At 37.8% G+C, this 27,500-nt stretch overlaps 1 protein-coding gene across 1 annotated transcript in view; it reads right to left on the bottom strand.

Annotated features, from left to right (window-relative positions):
• Window positions 1–27,500, bottom strand: part of akap9 (A kinase (PRKA) anchor protein 9) — a 135,828-nt gene that overhangs the window by 106,135 nt on the left and 2,193 nt on the right. Inside the window, exons 2-4 of the mRNA XM_052093451.1 lie at window positions 8,536–8,757; window positions 2,444–2,488; window positions 339–392 (exon numbers count right to left, since the gene is read on the bottom strand). Coding sequence (XP_051949411.1) covers window positions 339–392; window positions 2,444–2,488; window positions 8,536–8,757 — 321 coding nt within the window. The remainder of the gene's footprint in view (window positions 1–338; window positions 393–2,443; window positions 2,489–8,535; window positions 8,758–27,500) is intronic.

Below are 27,500 nucleotides of genomic sequence, written 5' to 3'. Positions count from 1 at the left end.
ATCTTTTATTCCCCGTAGCAGCTAAATGCCCATTAAACACTCCCACCCCAACCACCAACATCATATACACCCAGCGAAATGCCATGCACCCCCATTTCCCCCATTCACTGTGTGAGGTTAAAATGCCAAAGTAGTGCCTCCATTGACTTTAGCATATTCACTAACCAGCTGAGCCACAGACGTGCAGGTGAAAGGAGGAAATGTGAGTAATGTTAGTGCATTAAAAGAAATCTGGTCTCCCAAAAGCAGGAGTTTTAAGAGAGAAGAGAGAAGAGAGAACAAGGCAGAGAGCGATTGCTGAACCAATGTGGACTGGTTTATTAAATAGATTACTGTACCACAATCACACAGGACGATAACTCTCTCTCTGTCCTCTCATGGAAACCATTCACCTGTCACGATGAATGAAAGAGTGCATTTATGACAATATATGTAAAAATGGCAGGGCAAGTTTGTTTACTCTCTCCTACTGATGGGTGTACTTTGAACATTCACAAAAATTGTCGACAACAATTTATGTTGTCAAATATTCGTTTAATCTCATTTAACGCAACATGAGATCATTTGAATCGCTAATAATGGCGCGTGAAAGCAGCACTTTAGCTCACGCCTGATTGAGCAGTGGAAGAAGACACAGCTGACAGTCCAGATGTACTCCAATCCCTTAAACCCTTAAACTCTGGAGCTGGCGGGTCCAAAATGGGCGCTATATCAGGAAAAAAGTTTACGCTTAAAACGTTAAAAACTTTCCGTATCCATAAGTCAGGCATATCATTTGAAAGCTTAGAATTTTTACTTTTCAGATATAACATCACTTTTGCATTTATTTTATTTAACATAACAATATATGTCCTTAAAACATTCGCGTTGAACATGAGCGCCCCCTAGAGGTAATGAGGTAAAAATATTTTTATGAAAATTGAAGTTTTTCACATCGCACATAAATGGACAAGTCATATATCAAATGAAAGATCTCACTCTCAGGAATCGGACTGTATAGTTAATTTTGATGCCCTAATACCACAGCTTAAAAGATTTTCAAAAGAATCACAAAGTGAAATATGATTTCTGTAAGTCATCTAATACAAACGTTTCTTTTATCCTCCGATCACTGTCGCTGTAAGCCCCATTAGCCAAAAACTTTATATGTTTGTACCTTAAGGAGATTTCTAAAACAATGATCTACTGTTTACTCATCTGTGAGCTTGTGTGAATAATCCAGTGTTATATCTTACAAGTCCAGAATAAAATATGCCATCCAGAAGGAAAATCATGTAGAACAAATCATCAGAAATATGTTTTTGACTATTGATGATCAACATCCTTGCAAAGGGGAGAATCTCAGCTATCTAATGACACTTGGATTGAGCTTGTAGTCCACTCAGAGGCCGAGATATTCAATGAAATAATGAGGGTGTTGCTTGAACTGAACATTAGACTGAATGTCTATGGACGAGCTCATCTGTGAGGGGTATAATGTGTTAGAGCACCCCCTACAGTTCACATCTGTGAGGGGTATAATGAGTTAGAGCGCCCCCTACAGTTCACATCTGTGAGGGGTAAAATGTGTTAGAGCGCCCCTACAGTTCACATCTGTGAGGGGTATAATGTGTTAGAGCGCCCCCTACAGTTCACATCTGTGAGGGGTATAATGTGTTAGAGCGCCCCCTACAGTTCACATCTGTGAGGGGTAAAATGTGTTAGAGCGCCCCCTACAGTTCACATCTGTATACTGTGATGGAAGGTGATAGAAGAAACATTATGTTTTCTAGTACTTGCTGCCATCTAGTGGAATAAAATAAGACTTGTTGGAGGGAGAACCAGAATTACATGCTTACAAAGTTATGACAACAACAAAATACATGTAGTTTTTTTTTTACTTTCTGTTTATCATAAGATTATAAACACATACAATATAATTGGAGTCTCTTTCTGTATTTGGGTAATTCTCTGAAAAATTAGACCAATTTTTTTGCAATTAGTTCACAGTATGTGTGAATGATGAGTCCAAAAATGCACCAAATTAAAGCTATAAATGTCCATGCAATTCTAATAATTCATTACGCTGGAGCAACAACAGTACATGTAGGTGGCTTCAATGTGAAGGGCACTTGGGCATCTTTGGGGCCATTTAAGTCTTTTTAAGATTTCACTGCCTGGCAACCGGCAGGTCACATGGTGCATTCAACTCGAGTGCTCGAGAGGACACAGAACACTGACAGTTTGTGAATTTCTGTGTTTTGCCGCATCTTAAACCCTCTACAAGCACAGTAAAGTCCCTTGAGACATTAACACAAGAAAACTGTGGCTGTAGAAAACAGATTCAACACTAAAGACTCACTCAACTTCAGCATCAGAATAAAAAACACATCTAGGAATAAAGATGTGAATAAAAGAAACAAACAAGTCTCTTGTCTTTAGAAGAACATCTAGTTGACCTTACCTCAGAGGAGCAGTCTTCTGCCGTCGTGGACACCTCACTCTCCGGCTATAAAAAAAGAACAAAATAAGGTCACATGTGAAATTAATTTCTACTTTGTTCCACTTTCAATGCATTCAGGGTGACTAATCAAGACTGACACTGATTTAAAATATAACCATCTCGATATGAAAGCTGCGAGTCGATAGATCTGGACGTACTTTCAGAAACCCACCATGATGATGAGCAAAGAGAGCAGAAGCTTCAGAATGAGTTTTATCATCACCGGTCACATCAGCCCAACAGGAAAGAGCACTTTAGAAATAAAAGCAAGACATACTGCTGTTCTCATTTCCTTCAGCTGTGGCTCTATTGTGAGGAACACGGCTAATTACACCGATGTGGATCCATATAGGAGTGTCTGACCTATATATTCAATTCAGTCTACATAACCACCCATCCTTAAGGAAGGATGCTTTAATGACATATAAAGAGTAGTGGTCGACTATTTAACATTTAACCCTTTAAGCTCTGAAGTGTTTTTTTTTATATTTCCTGTTTAAGTGGCATAACCAAAAGTTATACATATGGCTTATAAAGCAGAAAAAAAATTGTGTTTGGTTTCATTGTAAAGAAAACTTTTCAAATGTTTTATTTATATAGATTATGATACATTCTGAGAATCTCAGCCTAAGAAACTGCTGAAAAAATGTTGCCAAAATTGTATTTTTTCATATTTTTCTTATCTGACATTATATATATCTCTGGGTGTAAATATGGTGGCTCCGAAAAACTAGTTTTGCTTTATTCCCAATCATGTTCACTGTATCTGAGAAAGATTTTGTGTCGATACGAAAAAGCAATCAAAAGTTATAACATTACAAATATAATGTATCATAGTGTCCAAAAACATCTCCAAACAAATAAAAGATAATAATTGTACATAAGAACTAATTACACATGCAAACACAACAATGACTAAAGGTTTGCAGAGCATGCAGACATGATTTTAGTCACGAGATTTCACAGAATGAGTTTCATTCTGTGTCATTTGAGTCATCATTGAGTCTGTGTCGTGTATTTGGCGCCATCTCCTGGTGGTCATATGTAACATTGTGCTTCATGTGGATTATCTAATGATCTATACATCTGATTATCTTGTGGGTGGCTTGTTTGGAAGATAATCACAGACTCTAAATAATGATATATGATATTTTATGTTCAATTTATTTTACCTGAAGTTGTAAGCGAAAATGCGGCATATATGTAACATCAACATAATTGTCAAACACATATCCTTTAGCTATTACTCACTATATCTTTATCTGTGAGTAAAACAAATGTGCTGATTGAATTCTACTCTTTAAGAGCTTTCCAACAACATATGACACATGGATATTTAATGAGATTGGTGTTTTAACTCATTGCAATATTTAGTGCAATTTTTTTCAAATAAAATGATAAAAGCGTAACACTTCTGATTTGTCTGCAAATTTCAAAGCACTCGTTCAGTTTTGGTCATAATGTCTGCATGCATTAGAAAATAGAGCTTCTAAGCTTTCAAATGACACCTATATTGTGTTGGTCCCCATTATTCCTAATAAGCCCACTGAGCAAATATCCCATTAAAATTTATATTAAACTGAATTCAGTCAAATCTATGTACTGAATTTTAATTGCGGAGAGAAAATAAATAGGCAAAGGAAAAAAATGATGAGAACTGTCAAATTCATTAATTAAACATTTCATTTACTGGTTATGGTGTTTGAGGTCTAAATCTAAAAGAATAATAAAAATTGAAGTTTATTTGGCAAATTTTGAAGCATTTAGTCTACAATTAAAAAGCATAGTGTGTTTATTAAGAACACACGTGGGCTTAAATTGTTCATATGTTCCTTATAAGTAACTTAATTGTGTCAGTATAACAAAATGTAACATGAGTGTTCAGATGAGAGATGAATCTTTGATTTAATACTCACTTTATTGGAAGGCCGTTAACATTTAAATAAGAAAACATGTAAAGCCATGTAAAGCATTGATTTGGGTGGTCTTGTGTCACTTCCCAATTTATTGTTTAAAAATCATGTTTAATAGTGGAATTCCTATTGAAGAACTACTACCCATGATCCTTAGGGGGAAAATCCACCAATCAGAGAATCGTGGTGAACAAAGTGCGCCAAAAGAGCTGTGCAGCAACCATTCACTCCACACTATCAAACTACTTATATAATTGTATATATCCGAATATTTTGCATTAAATTTGGTTCATGGCGCACAACTATTTATGGAGGATTTTATGAAATCACTAAGGGAAAAATAAAGGGGAGAACCAAGCTACTTCAAACGAGTGGGTGCTGATGTGCTCTATTTTGTATTTTAACTGCTACTCTCACCTGTTCTCTTTGGTCTTTGAAATGTAGTGGTCATTTTATGTAGAGGTAGACCAATATATCGGTTTCCAATAGTTGCTTTTTGGAACTATCGGTTATCTGCAAAACTATATGTATAGATAGTTTTTAGATTTATCGTTTTGTCATTTCAACATAAGAGTCCTGGAGTGTTTACGACTTGTTTTACAACTTAGCAGTCCCGCGTTATGCACCTGTGGTGATTTGGGCATGGCCGAGTGACGTGTGTGGAGAGCGAGGACGATAAGGATTGACACCTGTCGGGAGAGTAAGAACTGTAAGGATTGACACCTGTGGGAAATTATCTCTAACAGCTGTTCTGTGTCAGTGAGAGCTGGAGAGGGATAAAAAGGGTGTCCAGAGTGCTGGAGGAGGAGAGAGAGATGCTGACTGTGCTGAAAAGCAGTTTGTTGGTTGATGCTATCGAAGCACCAAATAGGATTTTTTTCTGGTTATTCTTGGGATTTTAGTTGCACAGCCATTGACCAGGAAAATAAAAAATGGCACTCCATGTCAAAACATTTGCCAGCCCCTGGTCTACATTGTAGATTTTAAAGTGCTTTATAAATAAACTTGACTTTGACTGGAACACTGTATTGACCAATCAGCATCTAGGACCACAACTATCCATTTAATAGTGAATCTTTCAATGATTTGAATAAGTTAACCCTCCTATGGTATTTAACAATTTTCATTTGGTATCCACAGTCAAATGTTTGATCAGAAGACTTAAATGTATAACCTTTTTTTAATTATTATATTTTTTTTATGATGATAATGATATTAATGGTTTGAATGGATGATAATGTTTTTTTTTCTTCCCTGAAATAAGAACAATGAAATTATGAATTTCTTTTGGGATTTTATGCTAGTTTGATCTTATTTACATGCACATTTCAGAATGTTACCATTAATTAACATATAATAATAAAGCAATTTTGTTTGATTATTTTTTTTTAATCCACAACATACAATTCTAGAAGTTGAATCATGAAGAAAATATGAGAAAATTGGGGCAGATTGCCCCAATAGAGGCATAAATATAAATAACATGACTTGAAAACCGTGTCATGCCAGTAACACGTGTGTGTGTGTGTGTGCATTATCATCTCAAACCTTGACCCTGATTTATTGATTTTACTTGACAGATAAAAAAAATTGCTCTGTTTTTTGGTCTTTCTCATACATTTTCAATGGTCGGTCAATTCTGACCGCGAATACAAAGGATTTGCTTTTTTTAACGACCACTTAGATTTATCGAATCAAGCCCAATTATTTTATGTTGAGATGGCAAATGGAGGAAAAATCACCAAGTCTTTTACTGCTCAATTAAAAGAAACCATTCTTATTCAATTTTAAAAATTATTTCGATACAAAATGACCGAATAGCATAGGAGGGTTCAGAAGAGATATCTGTGCTTTTTTTCTAGTTATATTCTTTCAGATAAATCACACACATACTTTGAGTGATGCATTTATCTTTACTTTTCCTCTGAAGACTCTGCCTCGGTAACACTCACAAGTGTTGTTTCCACAGCAACAGCTGCAGGGGGAAGTTACACAGACACTTTAAACTTATATACATATTACACCATTTTTGTCCTTGGAAAAAACAGAAACTCAGTATGACGTGAGGGAGGACGACCGAGTCTCAGCTGTGAAGTGGATGAATGTTTCACAAACTGAATTAAAATTGAGAGAGATAGTACAATTACAGCATACAGACGGAGGTAAAACAACATTACTGCTGGAGAATCTTCTGTTGATGAAGCACACAAAAGTATTCAGAGGAGGATGAATAGACTGAAATCATGCCAGCACTGCTGCAAGGACACTCACAGGCTGCTTAACCAGTTCAAGCGCAGTTGTCTGTTGCCTGGGCAACCACTAATTTCACACTCATCTATAACTGCAAATACAACCCAAACCTGCCGGGCTTTAAAACATTGAGACGTTTATTGAATCCCTGCACACAGCATATGAATTTATTTATCGCAAGAGAGCAAAAGAGAAAACTGGAAAGACAAGTATTCGGTAGGAATGCAATGATGTGAATGTAATTTTTGGCCGATTCGGTTATTCTGCCACTTACCTTGTTTTGTCATCAGATCACTGTTTCCCCACAGTCTTTTCACTACATGAAACAAATAATTAGATCCAATTATTTTCACTGATATGCACTTTTTTATATGAGTTAAACTATTAAGTGTGGGTAAAAATCAAAATTTTCAGATGCATCGCAATCTTCGTTTGAAGGATCTCCATATCGATTCTTAAATCCCAAATGTTTGGAGCAATCAGGACTCTTCATTGAGCTGGCCGCCTGGCCAAACGGAGCAATCGGGGGAGAAGAGCCTTGGTAAGAGAGGTGACCAAGAACCCGATGGTCACTCTGGTTGAGCTCCAGAGATCATGTGTGGAGAAACTTACAGAAGGACGACCATCACTGCAACACTCCACTGATTTGGGCTTTATGGCAGAGTGGCCAGACTGACGCCTCTCCTCAGTGCAAGACACACAAAAAAGCACCTAAAGACTCTCAGACTGTTAGAAACATGATTCTCTGGTCTGATGAAACAAAGATTGAACTATTTAGCCTCAGTTTCAAGCATCATGTCTGGAGGAAACAAGGCACCCCTCATCATATGCGCAATACCATCCCAACGGTCGCATCATCCTGTGGGGGTGTTTTTCAGTGGCAGGGATTGGGGACTGGTCAGGGTTGAAGGAAAGCTTAATGCAGCTCAGGAACTCAGACTGGGCCGAAGGTTCACCTTTCAACAGGACAATGACCCAAAATGCACAGACAAGACAACGCAAGAGTGGCTTCGGGACAACTCTGTGAATGTCATTGAGTGACCCAGCCACAGCACGGACTTGAACCCAATCGAACATCCCTGGAGAGACCTGACAATGGCTGTCCACCGACGGTCCCCATCCAACCGGACAGAGCTTGAGAGGATCTGCAAAATAGAGGAGTGTAAAGCTGGTCGCATCATACCTAAAAAGACTTGCGGCTGTAATCGCTGCCAAAGGTGCTTCAACTAAGTACTTAAGGGTCTGAATACTTTAGTCAATGTGATATTTCAGTTTTTTCTTTTTAAAAGATTTGCAAAGTTATCAAAGTTGTCATTATGGGGTAACAAAGATTGAACTATCTTTGAAGCCAATCGAACATCCCTTGAGAGGCCCACCGACGGTCCCCATCCAACCTGACAGAGCTGGAGAGGATCTGCACAGAAGATTGGCAGATAATCCCCAAATCCAGGTGTGCAAAGCTTGTCGAATCTTACAATTTGATTGAATGAGAAATGTGATTGATAAGATAAAAAGTGAAATATGGTAATAAAATTTACAATCTTGCATATTACAACACGTGGAGTCATATTTATGAACACTTTATATATGTGAAGATGCCCCCTTCTCGGTTTTCTTAATATCTTTTTCAGTTTTCAGTTGCATTACGCTTGCATGTTGTGCAGCGTAATGCAACAAGACAATGGCAATTCTTTCTCCAACTTTTCCGTCAAGGTTTGCAATGCACGTGAATTGCTATAAGATCGCTAATGAATGTGAAATGAATGTCAACAATGGCCTTTTGGGGCTTCCATATTAAAAAAACAATAAGCCAAACAAAACACCGGAACAATCTTTGCAAACCAATGAGGAATAGACACCAATGTCTTAATTGCTCATATTATTGCTCACCTCTATAGTGTACGTCTGGTCATGTGTGACGGTTTCTCCACAACGGAGGGTCTTTGAGAGTGAAAACACAGTGTTCTGTTCTCCCTCCGGCTGATCTCCATTATTTTCCCCCGGCTCATCTCTCACACGTTCCTCCACCTCAGATTCTGACTTTTTCTTCTTCTTCTTCTTCTGCTTCTTCTGTCCATCAGACTGAGCTTTCCTCTGACGGTACTCGGCCAGCTGGAAAACACACACCCAAACACATTAACACAATCCACTACTCCATCAGTTTCCAACATTTCTGGACTTATGTGAAATCAGCAGATGTCAGAAGACCCACAGTAATGCGACACAGTTTGGCGAAGTTGAGGTGAATCATGTGTCGTTTGGCAGTGATTTTGGACTTGTGATCAACACCTTCCTGTGCTGTAACTGTAAATCCTTTACATTTAACGCGACAGATTCCCACGACAACAAACATCCGTTTCCTCAGTATGCAACTGTATACGGTGAAACGACTTAATATCGATCTGTTTCTAAACTGTGAGAATGATAACTCACTTAATGATGGTGTGGAGCGGAGAGGGGCGGGGCTAGAATGTCACACACCCGGTCCCCAATCGGCCTGATGGGGCACGCAAGGGATAAAGGCGGCCAGTGACGCCTTTATCAAACTCAAAACAAAAGCACAAACTAAGCACACACATGACGGACATGCCCGTAATTCTCTCTCTCTCTCGAACCGCCTTTATCCCTCGCGCGCCCCATCGGGCCGATTGGCGACCGGGCGTGCGACATTCTAGCCCCGCCCCCCTCCGCTCCACAGATGGTATCTTGACAACACTTTTACTATTTACCGTCAGGATTAAAGGTAATAAGATTATGTTTATTAACCCAAATGCAAGTTTAACATGAAATTAATGCATGTTTGGGGTCTTATTTTTAACCGATTCATCAGTGCATGTAATTTCAAAGAATCAAATGTCTTTTAATGATGAAGTGACCAAGCTTTCTTATTTATTTTATCTTATTTTTTTTAGCATCAAATCAATGAATGTTGAATATTTTGTTCACTCAGAAATAAGTCACACTACAGAAGTAAAAAGGGTTGAAGAAGACATCTCATGCTCCTCGTGTTGCAAAAGATATCTGGCTATATAGAAACAAACTGAACATCAAACACAACAACTGACAGTCACAGAACAACGGATCGCACACCCGTACATGACACAAAAACATCAGCTGAGAGAGAAACCTGTTGTGTAAGAGAAGCACTTCAGCAGGAACACTCTGAATACAGACCACATTTCACCTGTGATTCATTAATTAAAAAGAAGTGCATGTCCTTTTCTTGCACACAACTCTATGAGCTTGGGTCAGTCGGTGTACAACATGGAACATCTGAGACGGCAAATTTAAATATACCCATGGTTAAACATAACATGCCAAACAATTATACCAATATCATGCAGTATGTGACATGCTATACTATACTATGACATAGTGGAAGTAAACCTGTTCCTATTGAAATATAAAAAAGACATTATACATACACAAGTGTGTTATTAGCATTTAAATTTTAGTTTGAAGCAATCATATTTTTAGTTCTTTATATTATTTGAGATTACATGTTGTAGTAGAGGTAGACCGATGTATCGGTTTTACAGATTAATCGTGCCGTTAGTTGCCTATTGGAACTAACAGTAATTGGCAATATATCGGATTTACAGATTAATCGTGCCGGTAGTTGCATTGTGGAACTATCGGTTATTGGCAATATATCGGTTTTACAGATTATTCGGTGCGATTAGTTGTATTTTGGAACTATTGGTTATTGGCAATATATCGGTTTTACTGATTAATCGTCTGTGCCATTAGTTGCCTATTGGAACTAACGGTTATTGGCAATATATCGGTTTTACTGATTAATCGTCTGTGCCATTAGTTGCCTATTGGAACTAACGGTTATTGGCAATATATCGGTTTTACTGATTAATCTGTGCGATTAGTTGTATTTTGGAACTATTGGTTATTGGCAATATATCGGTTTTACTGATTAATTGTCTGTGCCATTAGTTGCCTATTGGAACTAACGGTTATTGGCAATATATCGGTTTTACTGATTAATCTGTGCGATTAGTTGTATTTTGGAACTATCGGTTATTGGCAATATATCGGTTTTACCGATTAATCGTCTGTGCCATTAGTTGCCTATTGGAACTAACGGTTATTGGCAATATATCGGTTTTACTGATTAATCTGTGCGATTAGTTGTATTTTGGAACTATCGGTTATTGGCAATATATCGGTTTTACTGATTAATCTGTGCGATTAGTTGTATTTTGGAACTATCGGTTATTGGCAATATATCGGTTTTACCGATTAATCGTCTGTGCCATTAGTTGCCTATTGGAACTAACGGTTATTGGCAATATATCGGTTTTACTGATTAATCTGTGCGATTAGTTGTATTTTGGAACTATCGGTTATTGGCAATATATCGGTTTTACCGATTAATCGTCTGTGCCATTAGTTGCCTATTGGAACTAACGGTTATTGGCAATATATCGGTTTTACTGATTAATCTGTGCGATTAGTTGTATTTTGGAACTATCGGTTATTGGCAATATATCGGTTTTACCGATTAATCGTCTGTGCCATTAGTTGCCTATTGGAACTAACGGTTATTGGCAATATATCGGTTTTACTGATTAATCGGTGCGATTAGTTGTATTTTGGAACTAACAATTATTGGCAATATATCGGTTTTACTGATTAATCGTGCCGTTAGTTGCATTTTGGAACTATTGGTTATTGGCAATATATCGGTTTTACAGATTATTCGGTGCGATTAGTTGTATTTTGGAACTATTGGTTATTGGCAATATATCGGTTTTACTGATTAATCGTCTGTGCCATTAGTTGCCTATTGGAACTAACGGTTATTGGCAATATATCGGTTTTACTGATTAATCTGTGCGATTAGTTGTATTTTGGAACTATCGGTTATTGGCAATATATCGGTTTTACCGATTAATCGTCTGTGCCATTAGTTGCCTATTGGAACTAACGGTTATTGGCAATATATCGGTTTTACTGATTAATCTGTGCGATTAGTTGTATTTTGGAACTATCGGTTATTGGCAATATATCGGTTTTACCGATTAATCGTCTGTGCCATTAGTTGCCTATTGGAACTAACGGTTATTGGCAATATATCGGTTTTACAGATTAATCGGTGCGATTAGTTGTATTTTGGAACTAACAATTATTGGCAATATATCGGTTTTACTGATTAATCGTGCCGTTAGTTGCATTTTGGAACTATTGGTTATTGGCAATATATCGGTTTTATAGATTAATCGTGCCATTAGCTGCATTTTGGAACTATTGGTTATTGGCAATATATCGGTTTTACAGATTAATCGGTGCGATTAGTTGTATTTTGGAACTATTGGTTATTGGCAATATATCGGTTTTACAGATTAATCGTGCCGTTAGTTGCATTTTGGAACTATTGGTTATTGGCAATATATCGGTTTTACAGATTAATCGTGCCGTTAGTTGCATTTTGGAACTATTGGTTATTGGCAATATATCGGTTTTACAGATTAATCGTGCCGTTAGTTGCATTGAGGAACTATTGGTTATTGGCAATATATCGGTTTTACCGATTAATCGTCTGTGCCATTAGTTGCCTATTGGAACTAACGGTTATTGGCAACATATCGGATTTACAGATTAATCGTGCCGTTAGTTGCATTGAGGAACTAACGGTTATTGGCAATATATCGGTTTTACCGATTAATCGTCTGTGCCATTAGTTGCCTATTGGAACTAACGGTTATTGGCAATATATCGGATTTACAGATTAATCGTGCCGTTAGTTGCATTGTGGAACTATCGGTTATTGGCAATATATCGGTTTTACAGATTAATCGTGCCGTTAGTTGCATTGTGGAACTATTGATTATTGTCAATATATTGGTTTTACCGTTTAATCGGTGCAATTAGTTGCATTTTGGAACTAACAGTTATTGGCAATATATCGGTTTTACCGATTAATCATGCCGTTAGTTGCATTGTGGAACTATTGGTTATTGTAATGGTGCCGAGTCGCCATCATTTTAAAATAAGAGTCTCCGGTGTATTTTGGGCTTGTTTATATTTAAAAGTTCCATGATAGACATCAAATCTTCATTTGTTTGTGGTCATTACTGCATTTGGTATTTTATTTATTTTGGACTTCTGTAGCCTCAATAAGGAAAGACTAAGATAATTTTTTAAACATTCAATAAATCAATTTTAAATACTATCAGCCAGTTTATCGGCAAAATCCACCATCGGTCGAACTCTAGTTGCTAGTTTCTGGCAGTCGCTGCTTAAGTCTCATCAAAACATTGCTGTATGAGAAGACCTTCAAACATGCTATTTTTCTAGAACATGATGATGGCACGAGAATCTGTAACAATTTAAAATTAAGAGGTTAACAAATCAAATGCAACATGAAATGATTTATTTTCTGGGTTTGAAAAGAAGTTTGTGTTTTTCATGAGTATCTGCAGCTAGTAAAGGATGATGAGTGAAGGTCACAACAAAAACAAAAACAAAAATGCTGATAACAACATGAATTGAAAAACTTTAAGAATGTATCTTGAGGCATTGATGTTCTGTGTTAAATAACCCATAAAAGGCAAGTGAGCTTATAACAGACAGTGCTATTTACTCTTAACCCATTGAATCTCACATAATTCATTGTACTTTTTAAATCATGAATTATAACCATTTCCATTATTTTCATAATTGTTCTAATTCTAAATAAAATATTAAATAATTTTTCTACAGACGATTCCAGAAAGTGTTTTGTGTGGTAACCATGGCAATCAAACAGTGATTCTACATGTGGCTTTTACATTATTTATATAAACAAGTCAAAAAGCTGTTCACACTCATGTATGTCCATTACAGTAAATGAGCACTAATGAGATATCTGTGCTAAGTGACAGTCAATATGAAGATGAACTCAACACGCAGCCAAACTAAGACAGATTTGTGGCATCCTGTGGGATCAGAACAGCAGGGTTTGTACATGAGTGTCTAGGATACAGTGAGGACTCGTGGGAAAGATCTAGGGCTGTCCCGATATTACATTTGGCTGAATATTAATTGTCAAACAAATAAATGCATTTATGACAATTATTGTCTGTTTTAGGGCTGTGACGATTGTATCATTATGGGCTTTTATGATTAATTGTCATATAAATTATAATATTTTTTTAAGTTGTGCTTTTTTTATGCATGTGCGCTTCATACACCTTAATAAGTGATTTTACATACAGTATTTAACGAAATATATAAATCAACTAATAAAATAGGGATAAACTACTATTTCCCTTTAAGGCTTTAAAAACTTATGAATGACATGAAAAATAATGTTTTATTTTAATGTTTTATTTAATAAATACTTAAAATACGTCTCTCTTTTTGGTCAACTTGAACTAATATATTTTACAATAATTATTAAACAAATTTTTTTATTTTTATACATGTTTTATTATATTTATATTATATTATACAATAGCATAATATCACTTATTTGGGCATTAAAATCTGATTGGAATATGAATGCCCAATAATAGCACATCGCAGTCGTCTTAAATAACAGCAGTTAGATCAAACAACCGCAATCAGATGTTTTTTTAATAATCGCAACAGGCCTAGAAAGATTTGAGAAACAAAACAACTTTACAAAGAGCAGCAGTGACACACTGACCGCTTAATCTAACCAAACTCATTTCCACAACAATTCTGGGTACCGAAAAGACTAAGTTAGACAGTAATGTACAAATAAAAGATAATAATTGTACATAAGAACTAATTACACATGCAAACACAACAATGACTAAAGGTTTGCATAGCATGCAGACATGATTTTAGTCATGAGATTTCACAGAATGAGTTTCATTCTGTGTCATTTGAGTCATCATTGAGTCTGTGTCGTGTATTTGGCGCCATCTCCTGGTGGTCATATGTAACATTGTGCTTCATGTGGATTATCTAATGATCTATGCATCTGATTACCTTGTGTGTGGACTCGTTTGAAAGATAATTGCCTCCAAGTAATGGTATGTCATATTTTATGCTCTGTTTATTTTTTGAAAACACTGCAAAAAAGCAACACCAACATAATTGTCAAGGATATATATTTACCCATTTCTCACTATATTTTAGTTTGCAAGTTAAAAAAAACTCTGGTAGGCTGGTTGTATTCTGCTCTTTGAGAGCTTTACAACAACATATGACACTATTTGATGAGTTTGATGTTTTTACTGATTGCAATAATAAAAACAGTGCAAAATTATTAATACATTCTCAAGAAGGAGTAGGGCCTGAGTAGCTCAGCTAGTACTGACGCTGACTATCACACCTCGCGAGTTTGAATGCAGGGTGTGCTGAGTGACTCCAGCCGGGTCTCCTAAGCAACCAAATTGTCCCGGTTACTAGGGAGGGTAGAGTCACATGGGGTAACCTCCTCGTGGTGGTGATTAGTGGTTCTCTCAATGGGGCGTGTGGTGAGTTGTGTGTGGATCGTGGAGAGTAGCATGAGCCTCCACATGCTGTGAGTCTCCGCGGTGTCATGCACAACGAGTCACGTGATAAGATGCGCCGATTGACGGTCTCAGAAGCGGAGGCGACTGGGACTCGTCCTCCACCACCCGGATTGAGGCGAGTAACTGCGCCACCACAAGGACCTACTAAAGCTGCGTACACACTGCCAGCGACATCGTGCACGACTCCATCCCATTCATTTTCAATGAGAGCACAGCGACTTCTGGCGACACGAGCTGTCGTGACCGTTGGCGACTAGATGTGGGCGTGTCCAGCGACGCGACCAAGTTGAGACAAGTTCAACTTTGTTCAAATGAAGAACGACTAACGGAAGCGACATCCAATAGGAGAGAAGCTCACGTGCTCCTCTCTCTCTCTCTCTCTCCTCCTGCAGTAACGGAAAGATGGATGAAAGGCTAATTCTTGCTGTTAGAAATGTTCCAGTGCTCTATGATATGTCTCTTCCCACGTACAAGGACATTTTTAAGAAAAAATACTGCGTGGAAAGGTGTATCTGAGATCTGTATCTGGACCTGACAGACCGGCGTTTGCGTTTTCGCCGCAGATAAACAGCCGCTATGGCAAACAGCACGCCTTGTTTCTCATTCATCTTTGATATAAAGAATTTTATGTACTGATTCAATTTATATTTAGTCTTTTCCCTCCAAAATGTTGCTTTTAGCGGCAAGAAAAGCGATTTGCTGTCAACAGCAACGGAATGACATCCGTGAATGTCATTTATAAACGTTACTGGCGACCTGCAGCGACAAAGTCACTGGCAGTGTGTACGCAGCTTTAGTAGTGGGAATTGGGCGTTCCAAAATTGGAAGAAAAGGGGATAAAATTACTTTAAAAAAAAATAACAATTCTCAAAGTTGAACACTTCTGGTTTGTCTGTAAATATTAAAGCACTTGTTCCGTTTTGGTCATAATGTCTACATGCATTGTACAGTAGAGCTTCTCAGCTTTCAAACGACACCTATTTTGTGTTGGTCAAGACTGGAGTTATTCATATTTTGATAATTATATGTTTTCTTATGTGCCCTCCGGCGGGCTTAAAGGGTTAATAGAATTGGATTATTTTTTTTAAATAAAAGGACTGTCTCCTTTGTCTTGCTAAGTCTAATTACATAGTTAACATTTTCTGAATCCTAAATACACACAATTAAATAGTTGTAACGGGTGAGGATGGGCTCAGCGGTCAATTAAACTTTTAATGACATGAATCAACTTAAATCAACTTAAACACACAGACACATACACGGCGGCCACGTGTGTCTCTCTCTCTAACTGGCTCCTCCGGCTCGTCTTTGTCCCCCTCCCGGCTGATTAGAACAATTCAGGGCCAGACGTATGTCATCACGGCCCGGCCATGCCATCCTCCCCGTTTATATATATACTCCAATAATATTCTGACATGTTTTTGCACAATCTGGCAAAATTAAAGCTTGATTGGAAATTACAGCGAATAAAAATATTTGATATTTCCCTTGAATTTTCTTTGTTGTGTCTCATATTTCATCTCATGCTCTTCATTGACACTTTTGTCCACTTGTTCAACAAGTACACTAACTTTTGAACAAACTTTGTTAGGGGTGAATCTGTTTGGTCTGGTGGAAATGACGCCACAACTGTGGGACAATCGTAATTTATGAAAAATGTATATAAATAATTTTCACACCAGGCCATAAATATTGTAATGGTTTGTTTATTTCACTCTTTGTGTAGTTGATCATAGTTTTTAAACGTGTAATAATTTGTATTTTTATCATGTATTTTCCTAGTTTAATATTGAAAGTATGTGTCTCTAATGCTGATAACTGTATTCTCTGAGTCTATAAAGTAAAAACAGAGTCAGGAACACAATGGCACAGCTTGAAATTCAATTGAATTTGTTTTTCAAACAGAGGCTGGCATTAATCTCTGGCTTATCTAATCAGCTCCCTGAAGTGTTTGTCCCCCGCTGACAGCAGTTTGGCCTATTTGGAAAGACTCAATTAATCTAGGTCTGCCGTAACTCTGGACATTTGCTCAGAGCGCCTCATTTCTTCTGCGCATTTAACTGTTCTTACGACACATCCAGTGAACTGCAGGGGGAAAATAACAGCTGCTATTATTTTTATAAATACTAACAGACTTATGCTCGGATGGGCCCATGTAATCGTCAAAATATGAACAATTACAGTCTTGGCCAACACAAAATAGGTGTCGTTTGAAAGTTTAGAAGCTCTACTTTATAATGCATGTAGGCATTATGACCAAAACTGAACAAGTGCTTTGAAATTTGCAGATAAATCAGAAGTGTTACATTTTATCATTTATAAAAACTGTTTACCTTATTGCAATTAACAAAAACATCAAACTCATCAAATAGTCATGTGTCATATGTTGTTGGAAAGCTCTTAAAGAGTCAAATACTACCAGACTATTTGTTTTACTCACAGAAAAACATATAGCGAGTAACAGCTAAATATATGTCTTTGACAAATATGCTTGTGTTGCTTATATGCTGCTTTTTCGCTTATAATTTCATGAAATATAAACGTAACATAAAATATCACATATCGTTATTTAGAGTCTGTGATTATCTTTCAATCGAGTCCACACACAAGATAATCAGATGTATAGATCATTAGATAATCCACATGAAGCACAATGTTAAATATGACCACCAGGAGATGGCGCCAAATACACGACACAGACTCAATGATGACTCAAATGACACAGAATGAATACATATATTATATATATATATATATATATAGTGTTAAAAAAAAATGTAAAAAAAAAAAATTATAATCATTTGGCTCAGTTTTTTGTGTGATTTCAGCAGTTTCTTAGGCTGAGAGTCTCAGAATGTCTAATAATATATCATTAAAAATTGTGAAAAGTTTTCTTGACAATGATACCAAACACGTGACCCTTGATTTTTTGTCGAGTTATAAGCCTTTAATTTTGGGTATCCCACTGAAATAGGAAACCTTTAAAAACACCTTCAGATCTTAAAGGGTAAATGGCGATATCTAGATACCAGGGGAGGCAATGGGCAATATAACGCTGATATATACATAAAAAGATACAGTACGTGCAGAATGACACCATTAACTTACATTGTATGAAGTAAAGACTGAGACTTACATCTCTGTTTGTGTTGGGTCTGTAATGACATGAGGGTGAGTAAATAACTTCGAACCCTTCATGATAGCAAATGAGACGCACACAAAATGACAAAAAAGTTAATTATATAGCAGGGAAACTCAATTAAGACACATGTCCCACAGTCATTTGAATCAGAACGAGGCTGTCTGTTGAGCGGGTGTTGCTGTTAATTAAGATTATGATAGCGGAGTGTGGAGGAGGTGTTTCATTATAAAGCTCGCTTTGGTTTTATTGTAATATCACTTGAGTGTGACTGACTGTGTTTATCAGCCGAGCTAACTTTCCCAGTACACTATTGATATTTGTGTGTGTGTGTGTGTGTGTGTGTGTGTGTGTGTGTGTGTGTGTGTGTGTGTGTGTTTGTTGCCTTAAAGCAGAAGTTCTAGTTAAAAACAAGAGTTCTTGCCTTGAGTATACACACACACACACACACACACACACACACACATAAATGAGTCCCCAATTAAAGCCCTTAAGTGTGATGAATGCACAAACACTTTCATTTCATGCTGGGTTGGAAAAATCGATTTTAAATAATGGAACGGTCCTGGAGTTAAACAGGGAACTGGACACAAGGGGCTCTTTTTTTTGCAAGCAAAGCACAATTGTCTATTATCCTGAGAAATAAGTCATTGCACTAAGACATTTAAAAAAGCAGGTCTATTTTCAGCACAAACTCTAAATTCAGTTCCTGCGATTGCAATTTGGATATTCCACCAGCAGCTGGTAATAAAGTTAATGTCTGAACTCTGAAAAATATAGTGAAACATTCAATTATGTCCCTGACAGTTACTGTTGTATCATATTATGAAACAAAATGACTATTCTTGTGTTTATATTTAAAATTGTATTTATGATCTAATTCTTATTGGTATTTTTCAACCTGTTGTCGTAAAAGTGATTTTTAAGTCACTGCAAAAGGGGCTGGTGGAAAAAGTTGGAGAAAGTAAAATGGATTTGTGTCATTTGAATTTAGAAATAATTTTGGTAAAACAATTTTGTGTTTCAATAAATTCATTTTTCAAAATAAACCGGTAGAAGTGACGTTCCTGCCAAAACAATCACTGTCATTCCTAGCCATGATTTGTGTGTCAGTACCACATTTTCAATGAGTATAAAAGAAGCGTGCCATATTCAATAAGGATTTTTTTCCCAAACCAATCTGCACTCCATACCGCATTATGACAAAGCAAAACCCAGATTTTTTTATAACTTTGCAAATGTATTAAAAAGAAAAAACTGAATATCACTTTGACATAAGTATTCAGACCCTTTGCTATGACACTAGAAATTTAAGTCAGGTGCATCCCGTTTCTCTGGATCATCTTTGAGATGTTTTAACACTTTGATTGGAGTCCACCTGTGGCACATTTAACTGATTGGACATGATTTGGAAAGCCACACACCTGTCTACTGTATCACAGCTGAAAATGCATATCAGAGCAAAAGCCAAGCTATGAGGTCAAAGGAACTTCCTGCACAGCTCAGAGACAGGATTGTGTTGAGGCACAGATCTGGGGAAGGCTACAAAAACATTTCAGCTGCATTGAAGGTTTCCAAGAGCACAGTGGCCTCCATAATTCCTAAATCCCAAAAATTTGGAACAACCAGGACTCTTCCTAGAACTGGCCGCCTGGCCAAACTGGGCAATCGGTGGAGAAGGGCCTTGGTAAGAGAGGTGACCAAGAACCCGATGGTCACTCTGGTTGAGCTCCAGAGATCATGTGTGGAGAAACTTACAGAAGGACGACCATCACTGCAACACTCCACTGAATTGGGCTTTATGGCAGAGTGGCCAGACTGACGCCTCTCCTCAGTGCAAGACACACAAAAAAGCACCTAAAGACTCTCAGACTGTTAGAAACATGATTCTCTGGTCTGATGAAACAATGATTGAACTATTTAGCCTCAGTTTCAAGCATCATGTCTGGAGGAAACAAGGCACCCCTCATCATCTGCGCTATACCATCCCAACGGTCGCATCATTCTGTGGGGGTGTTTTTCAGTGGCAGGGATTGGGGACTGGTCAGGGTTGAAGGAAAGCTTAATGCAGCTCAGGAACTCAGACTGGGCCGAAGGTTCACCTTTCAACAGGACAATGACCCAAAAAGCACAGACAAGACAATGCAAGAGTGGCTTCGGGACAACTCTGTGAATGTCATTGAGTGACCCAGCCACAGCACGGACTTGAACCCAATCGAACATCCCTGGAGAGACCTGACAATGGCTGTCCACCGACGGTCCCCATCCAACCGGACAGAGCTTGAGAGGATCTGCAAAATAGAGGAGTGTAAAGCTGGTCGCATCATACCTAAAAAGACTTGCGGCTGTAATCGCTGCCAAAGGTGCTTCAACTAAGTACTGAGTTAAGGGTCTGAATACTTTAGTCAATGTGATATTTCAGTTTTTTCTTTTTAAAAGATTTGCAAAGTTATCAAAGTTGTCATTATGGGGTATGCAGTGTTGATTGGTTGATTGGGGTCTATATACTTTCTGAATGAACTGTATATAATATAACGCAGACGGTGCCATAAAAGAACCTCATTTTTAAATTGCACTTGACCCAGCACGTTAGCGACATGTTGCCAAACTCACTTTCGCCTAGACTTAGTGCATGCTTGAAAATAACTTCATGGCCAAGTCTACTGACTTTGCACTTATGATTTATGATATGGTGCTGCGTGCGCTTAACACTGACAGCCTTGTTAAAGGAACATGCACATCGTCTGTTTTCATCTTCTAACATCATATCGAAAGAGAACCGCCACAACCTTCTCTTCTTCCACACCGCAACAAAAAGCACAGATACAAATGCTGCATTTCATTTAAATCAGAAAGATGTAAAGTGCAATGGAACGCCACCTGAAGTCGGAATTCCAACTTGGAAACTCAACTTGGAAAAACTCAAGATTTCGCGGAGCTGCAGCTGCCTGGCGTCATACATGTCGACACATAGATAGTTTACAAAGTTAGTGATAAAAAATAACATTTATTAGGCTAAATAATATTGATCAATGAGTCAAAGTTCATTACATGATATTGAAGCTTGTTTGACAAATGCTGCAGAAACAGGTTTATAAAACATGGTCAATTATACTCTCTTTTGGTAATTGTACACCTGTAGCACAAAAGCTAGCATTGTAGAATAGTTTATGGTAAATGATGTGCACTTATATAGCACTTTTCTAACCTTAGCAGTTTTCAAAGTGCTTTAAACTGTGACTCATTCACCCATATATACACACACACACACACACACACACACACATACACACACACACACACACACACACATACACACACACATACACACACACACATACACACACACACACATACACACACACCAATGATGGTAGAGTTGCCATGTAAGGCACTATCCTGCCATTGGGAGCAACTTGGGTTTCAGTGTCTTGCCCAAGGACACTTCGGCATGTGGAGTCATGTGGGCCGCCCTGTGATCAGTGGCCAACCCAATTTACCACCTGAGCCACAGCTGCCCAACTTTATCAATTGGGTTGCTAGGAGACGTCTCTGGTGACAGACGAAAACACCTGCTAAGCTGGTTTCCTTACTGTCGTCTTCCATTCAATGTAATGCCATTATGGTCTGAGATACCAAGTAGGAATATCCTACATCCCACTTTCATTGGAACGCCGCATTAATACCCCAATCCATAGACAGTATTGATCCGGGCACTCAAATACTATTTAGGCCTGTGTACTTTAAAGTAATTACTTGCATTGAAAGTCAGTAACTGTAATCTGATTACAAGAAATTAAAATGAAATGTGTTACACTACTTTTGTGCCTTAAAGTAGTTTGTTTGGAGTAACTAATTACTTTGTAATCCAATTACACCCAACACTGATTATAAATCATTATTAGGTTAAATTATCATTAATGAGGGATCTTAAACGAAAAACAGAATTCACACATAGTGAAAGACAGATGTACCGATGACGCCAATTCATCTGGAAACATTGGCATCTGAAATAGTAGGGTTCCTCCAGGTCAAATCAAATTTAAGAAACTTTCTCAGCTGAAATGGTTTATTTTCCATCCATCCATCTTCAACCGCTTATCCGAAGTCTGGTCGCGGGGACAGCTGCTCCAGCAGGGAGCCCCAAACTTCCCTATCCCGAGCCACATTAACCAGCTCTGACTGGGGGACCCCGAGGCGTTCCCAGGCCAGTGTGGAGATGTAATCTCTCCACCTAATCCTGGGTCTTCCCCGAGGCCTCCTCCCAGCTGGATGTGCCTGAAACACCTCCCTAGGGAGGCGGCCAGGGGGCATCCTTACCAGATGCCCAAACCACCTCAACTGACTCCTTTCGACGCAAAGGAGCAGCGGCTCTACTCCGAGCTCCTCACGGATGACTGAGCTCCTCACCCTATCTCTAAGGGAGAAGCCCGCCACCCTTCTGAGGAAGCCCATTTCGGCCGCTTGTACTCGCGACCTAGTTCTTTCGGTCATGACCCCGCCTTCATGACCATAGGTGAGGGTAGGAACAAAAATTGACCGGTAGATCGAGAGCTTTGCCTTTTGGCTCAGCTCTCTTTTTATGACAACGGTGCGATAGAGCGAGTGCAATACCGCCCCCGCTGCCCCGATTCTCCGGCCAACCTCCTGCTCCATTGTCCCCTCACTCGTGAGCAAGACCCCGAGGTACTTGAACTCCTTCACTTGGGGCAATACCTCCTTCCCTACCTGGAGTACACACTCCATCGGTTTCCTTCTGAGAACCATGGCCTCAGATATAGAGGTGCTAATCCTCATTCCAGCCGCTTCACACTCGACTGCCAAGCGATCCAGTGGTTTATTTTGTGAAAGATAAGCATATATGATGCTGAAAGACAAAATATTAAATGCTAAGGATCAATATTTACTGAGTAATACATTATTCTGTAGAAGGGGATCAACTTGACAATATTCGTCTGATTTTGGAGCCACACTACAGGTCAAAATAATTACCTTAGAAAAGTGGCAGCATCATTATTTTATTTTTACAATGATATTGGTATGACTGTTACTAAAATCAGTTGATTTCAGCACCCCTTGTTGCATTATAAGCCAATGGTGTTAGTCCAAAAATGGGAAAAAACACTTTTTAGTGATTATTTTCCAAAGTTGGAGTGTCTATAACTCCAGAACTATTAAAGATATCTTAATATCCTTTTAGATTCTGGTTCAGAACAAACTTTCCCTTTTCTACTGTCATTTTTAAGGCCCTACGTGGTTAAATCCCAGAGATATGGGGCTCTCAATGTGGCTCCATGTGTACATTAAATTGTACATTTTCATTTGATCGTCATTTGTCTTTCACTAGTCAAAATACTAAATATCAACAGCTAAATTTCGAGCTGAGGATCTCTGGTTGAGTTGACATGGAATGACTCTTGGTAAACAGTTTTCAATGTACTCTCCTTTGGAACGCACTAGTTAAATTCTTGCATACTATATAGAGTGGATAGTATGTGAGCTGATGCAGCGTTTGATTTCTGTTTTGATACATGAATGAATCAGTGTGTTTCTGAGAGCAGCTGAAGTGCTAACTAATGATGACACTGACAGGAAACAGCGCTCACACTGACAGCTGCTCTGAACAGCAACAGCAGATCTGAGCCAGCACATGACGACAAGTGTCACGAGAACAAACCGGACAGGGATCAGGGGTCATCAAACTGATTTACCCTCATGTGGTTCTAAACAAGTATGATTTTCTATCAACAGTGGAACAAAAGAAAGTCAAGGTGGTACAAGAGAGAAACTGATGGCAGAATTATCATCGTTTCAGAGAGTTGAGCTACTTTTCATTTGAGACCTCTCTCGTTAACATACGCTCATTTACAGCCACACTTCACAGAACTGCCGGTTTTCTTAAAGAGACAGTACCAGTTTTTAGCATGTCTTCAACAAATCAATATAAATACTTGTAAATAGTACAAATATGCAATTAAACAATAAGCACAAAACAAAAACTAATATATTAAACATCATTTATTTACTGACTGAACACGTGGATTTGTTATTTTTTTTAAAAGCCCAAATGTTTGCAAAATGATCCTACCAAAACTAATCAAATATAATAATACAATTTATATTTTCATATTGTAACTAGTTATTATATTTATATATGTAAGCAAAGGGATATTATAACTGAAATAAACCCATATGAATCGATATTGAAATCGAATCGAATAATCTTTATCAAAACCAAGCCCTAACAAAGACGACTTTCTAAATAGGTACATTATGAAAATAATATTTTAGAATAAAATTATATAATTTAGTTGAGTTTTTCAGCATTTGTCACATTGAAACAATTTCAATCAATAAGTATGATCATGAAATAAAAACTGCATATATTATATTATATTATATATATCAATATAAGTATTTATATTGATATGTAGAAACAGTACTGTCTCTTTAAGACTAGCATCAGTTCAGTGAATGTCTCACAGAAGTGATTTGTGATTAGAAATAAATGCTTCTATTTTTGATGTTTTTAATCAACAACTGATTGTAAAGAACAAAAGAATATAAAGGGAATTATTCAAATATACAATTCAATGATATTTTCAATGATAATGCACATTTCTGGCAATGTGTTATAGTGAATTTTTAGTAAATATTGTGTAAAATAAGTGTTCATTTCACTTCAGTTCTTTTCCCTACTCTTACAGCATCGCATTGGAAAAAAGAGAGTTTTTATGTTCAATAAAAACTACAGACAGAGAACAACGACCCTATAACTGTGGAGTAGACAGCGCTAAATATATATACCAAAATATATTATACCAAACCAAATAACAGGTGCTGCAAGTGATTTTTTATGGAAATGAATGCAAAATAATGTCCTATGAAATAAGCGTTGTGAGATATCTCACCGGTCTCTGTGACAGATCTAGACTCAGTAAACAGCAAACACAAATCTGTCCGTGGGCCAAAGCAGGGCTCGACATTAACGCTTGTCTGGGACAAATGCATTTTTGAAGGGGCAAGTGTAAGAGACTTTACTTGCCCGACCGGACAAATAGACAGATTAAAACGTCAATTACTAAAAAATAACTGGCTATAATTGTGATAGCCGAGGCCTGTGTCACTTATTAGAAAGTTATTGTCACTTATACATATTCTTAATATACTGTTGAAAGTAATCCATAACATGTAATTTATAATACTCAAGCAATCTAGTAACAGCTGCACCCTGTTTGATTGACAGGCGGCGTATGTGTGTTGAACATGCTCGAGCTAATGCACACCTGAACATTCAAATACATTTATAAATTGTGCCAAAATGCCGTTCTTGGTGAGGTATGCTAATGCTGTCTAGTGTGTCATCATAATAATCATTTGTATTTTTTGTTCTATTATATTTAATCTATTTCTATTAATTTTCTTTCTCTAATGAGCAATTTACTTGTCCAGAGGACAATGCTTAATATCGAGCCCTGCGTTGTCTCTGACACTTTCTGCCTGTCAATACTTTTGCTCATTCTCACAGTATTGTAGTTGCTGAGAATTATTGAGGCTTAATAATAAATATGGAGTGGTGGTGGCGTAGTGGCTAAAGCACAGGGCTGGTAATCAGAAGGTCACAGGTTCTAACCCCATGGCCACCACCATTGTGTCCTTGAGCAAGACACTTAACTCCAGGTTGCTCCGGGGGGATTGTCCCTGTAATAAGTGCACTGTAAGTCGCTTTGGATAAAAGCGTCTGCCAAATGCATGAATGTAAAATGTAAATGTAATGCCATTTTTATGCCATGTTGTTCATAACAGTTGCCAGTTGAGGGCGCTGTTTTGCAGCTGTTGTTATTGACAACCGTTTCTGCTCGAGATCAGCTTCAAAAGCTCATTTGGTATATTTTGAGGGTGGGTTTTGGGGAAAGGGGGCGTGGCTAATCCAATGGTTCGGTTTGTGGAAATTAAAGAATGGCTAAAATTGCTTACAGCACATTTAAGCATATAAGATGTGTACACAGCCTGAGGTGTACACAAAGTGATCCCAGTAACGTATTTTACTAACACAGTCAGTGTGTAATTAGTTTCACAGCAGCTCAGTCAAATAATTTAGTTATTCTGCTTTGTTAAATTTCACTCTAAATGTTGAAGAATTTATGAATAATTCTGAATCATCTCTTTCCACCTCAAACGTCTTAATTCGGCGGACATTCGCAACTACTGTGATGTATTTCAAAACATCTCTCCCATCTCATACGACAAAATGACTCTCAGCGTTCTGTCGCCGCATTAACGTGAATATTTAATTCAGTCTGTCTATTGAGCCATTTACCAAATACAGACTTGTTCAGCGGCTGTAAACACACTGTAAATATCTTTGTCAAGCAGACTCTAGACAGACAGACAGACAGACATACAGGCGAGACAGACAGACATACAGGCGAGACAGACAGACAGACAGACAGACAGACATACAGGCGAGACAGACAGTAGACCGTTTAAAAAAAAAAACTGTCAACATAAATTAGACAGACATGTCTCTAGAGGTCAGGACAAGTGACCTCGTCCACATCTGTTCACTTAATAGGGAGCACAACTGCACAGAACTGTTCTCTCTGGTCCTTCAGACTAGTTATTTTTAGGCTCCGGTAGTGAGGAATCTGTTTTATTTAAAAAAAAACAAAAGAACAACACTGAATGTGTCAACTAGTGCTGATCAATAAGTGTTTCCGATGCCCGATACTGAAATCTAGAAAGAATATTTCTTAATTGACAACTGACTTTTGGAAGTGACAATTTTGTACCACAACTAGATTTATCAGACTTCAGTAGCCTCGATCAGTCTATATGAATGAGCACTGAATTAACAGCATACAGTATGTAATAACCATAAGTCAATCACTTTAAGGCAATGTTAGTAAATTTGCTCTGACTTGTTTCAGCACGTTACAGTGACTCCAATCACACAAGACCGTCCGCATGTTCTCAAACAGCACCACACTCAGAAGCACTGAACAACATGACACCCAAATACTGACAGCTGACATCTGTAGTATACTATAATTATGTATTAATATGTCAGGGGGCGTTTACAGCAAGAATCCCACAATCCTTACACAAATGTAAATACAAAGAAAAACTGATATATTGAACAGGCCGACTACCAACAACACATTCGGCAAACAATTACAGTAATGTAAATGCAACATAAATCTCAGATGAGTTATATTCTGAGGTAAATATAA

The sequence above is a fragment of the Xyrauchen texanus genome, chromosome 26, assembly GCF_025860055.1.
Source record: "Xyrauchen texanus isolate HMW12.3.18 chromosome 26, RBS_HiC_50CHRs, whole genome shotgun sequence".
Classification (NCBI taxonomy): Eukaryota; Metazoa; Chordata; class Actinopteri; order Cypriniformes; family Catostomidae; genus Xyrauchen; species Xyrauchen texanus.
Note: the sequence above shows the minus strand (reverse complement) of the source record. Positions and strands in the feature narration are given on the sequence as shown.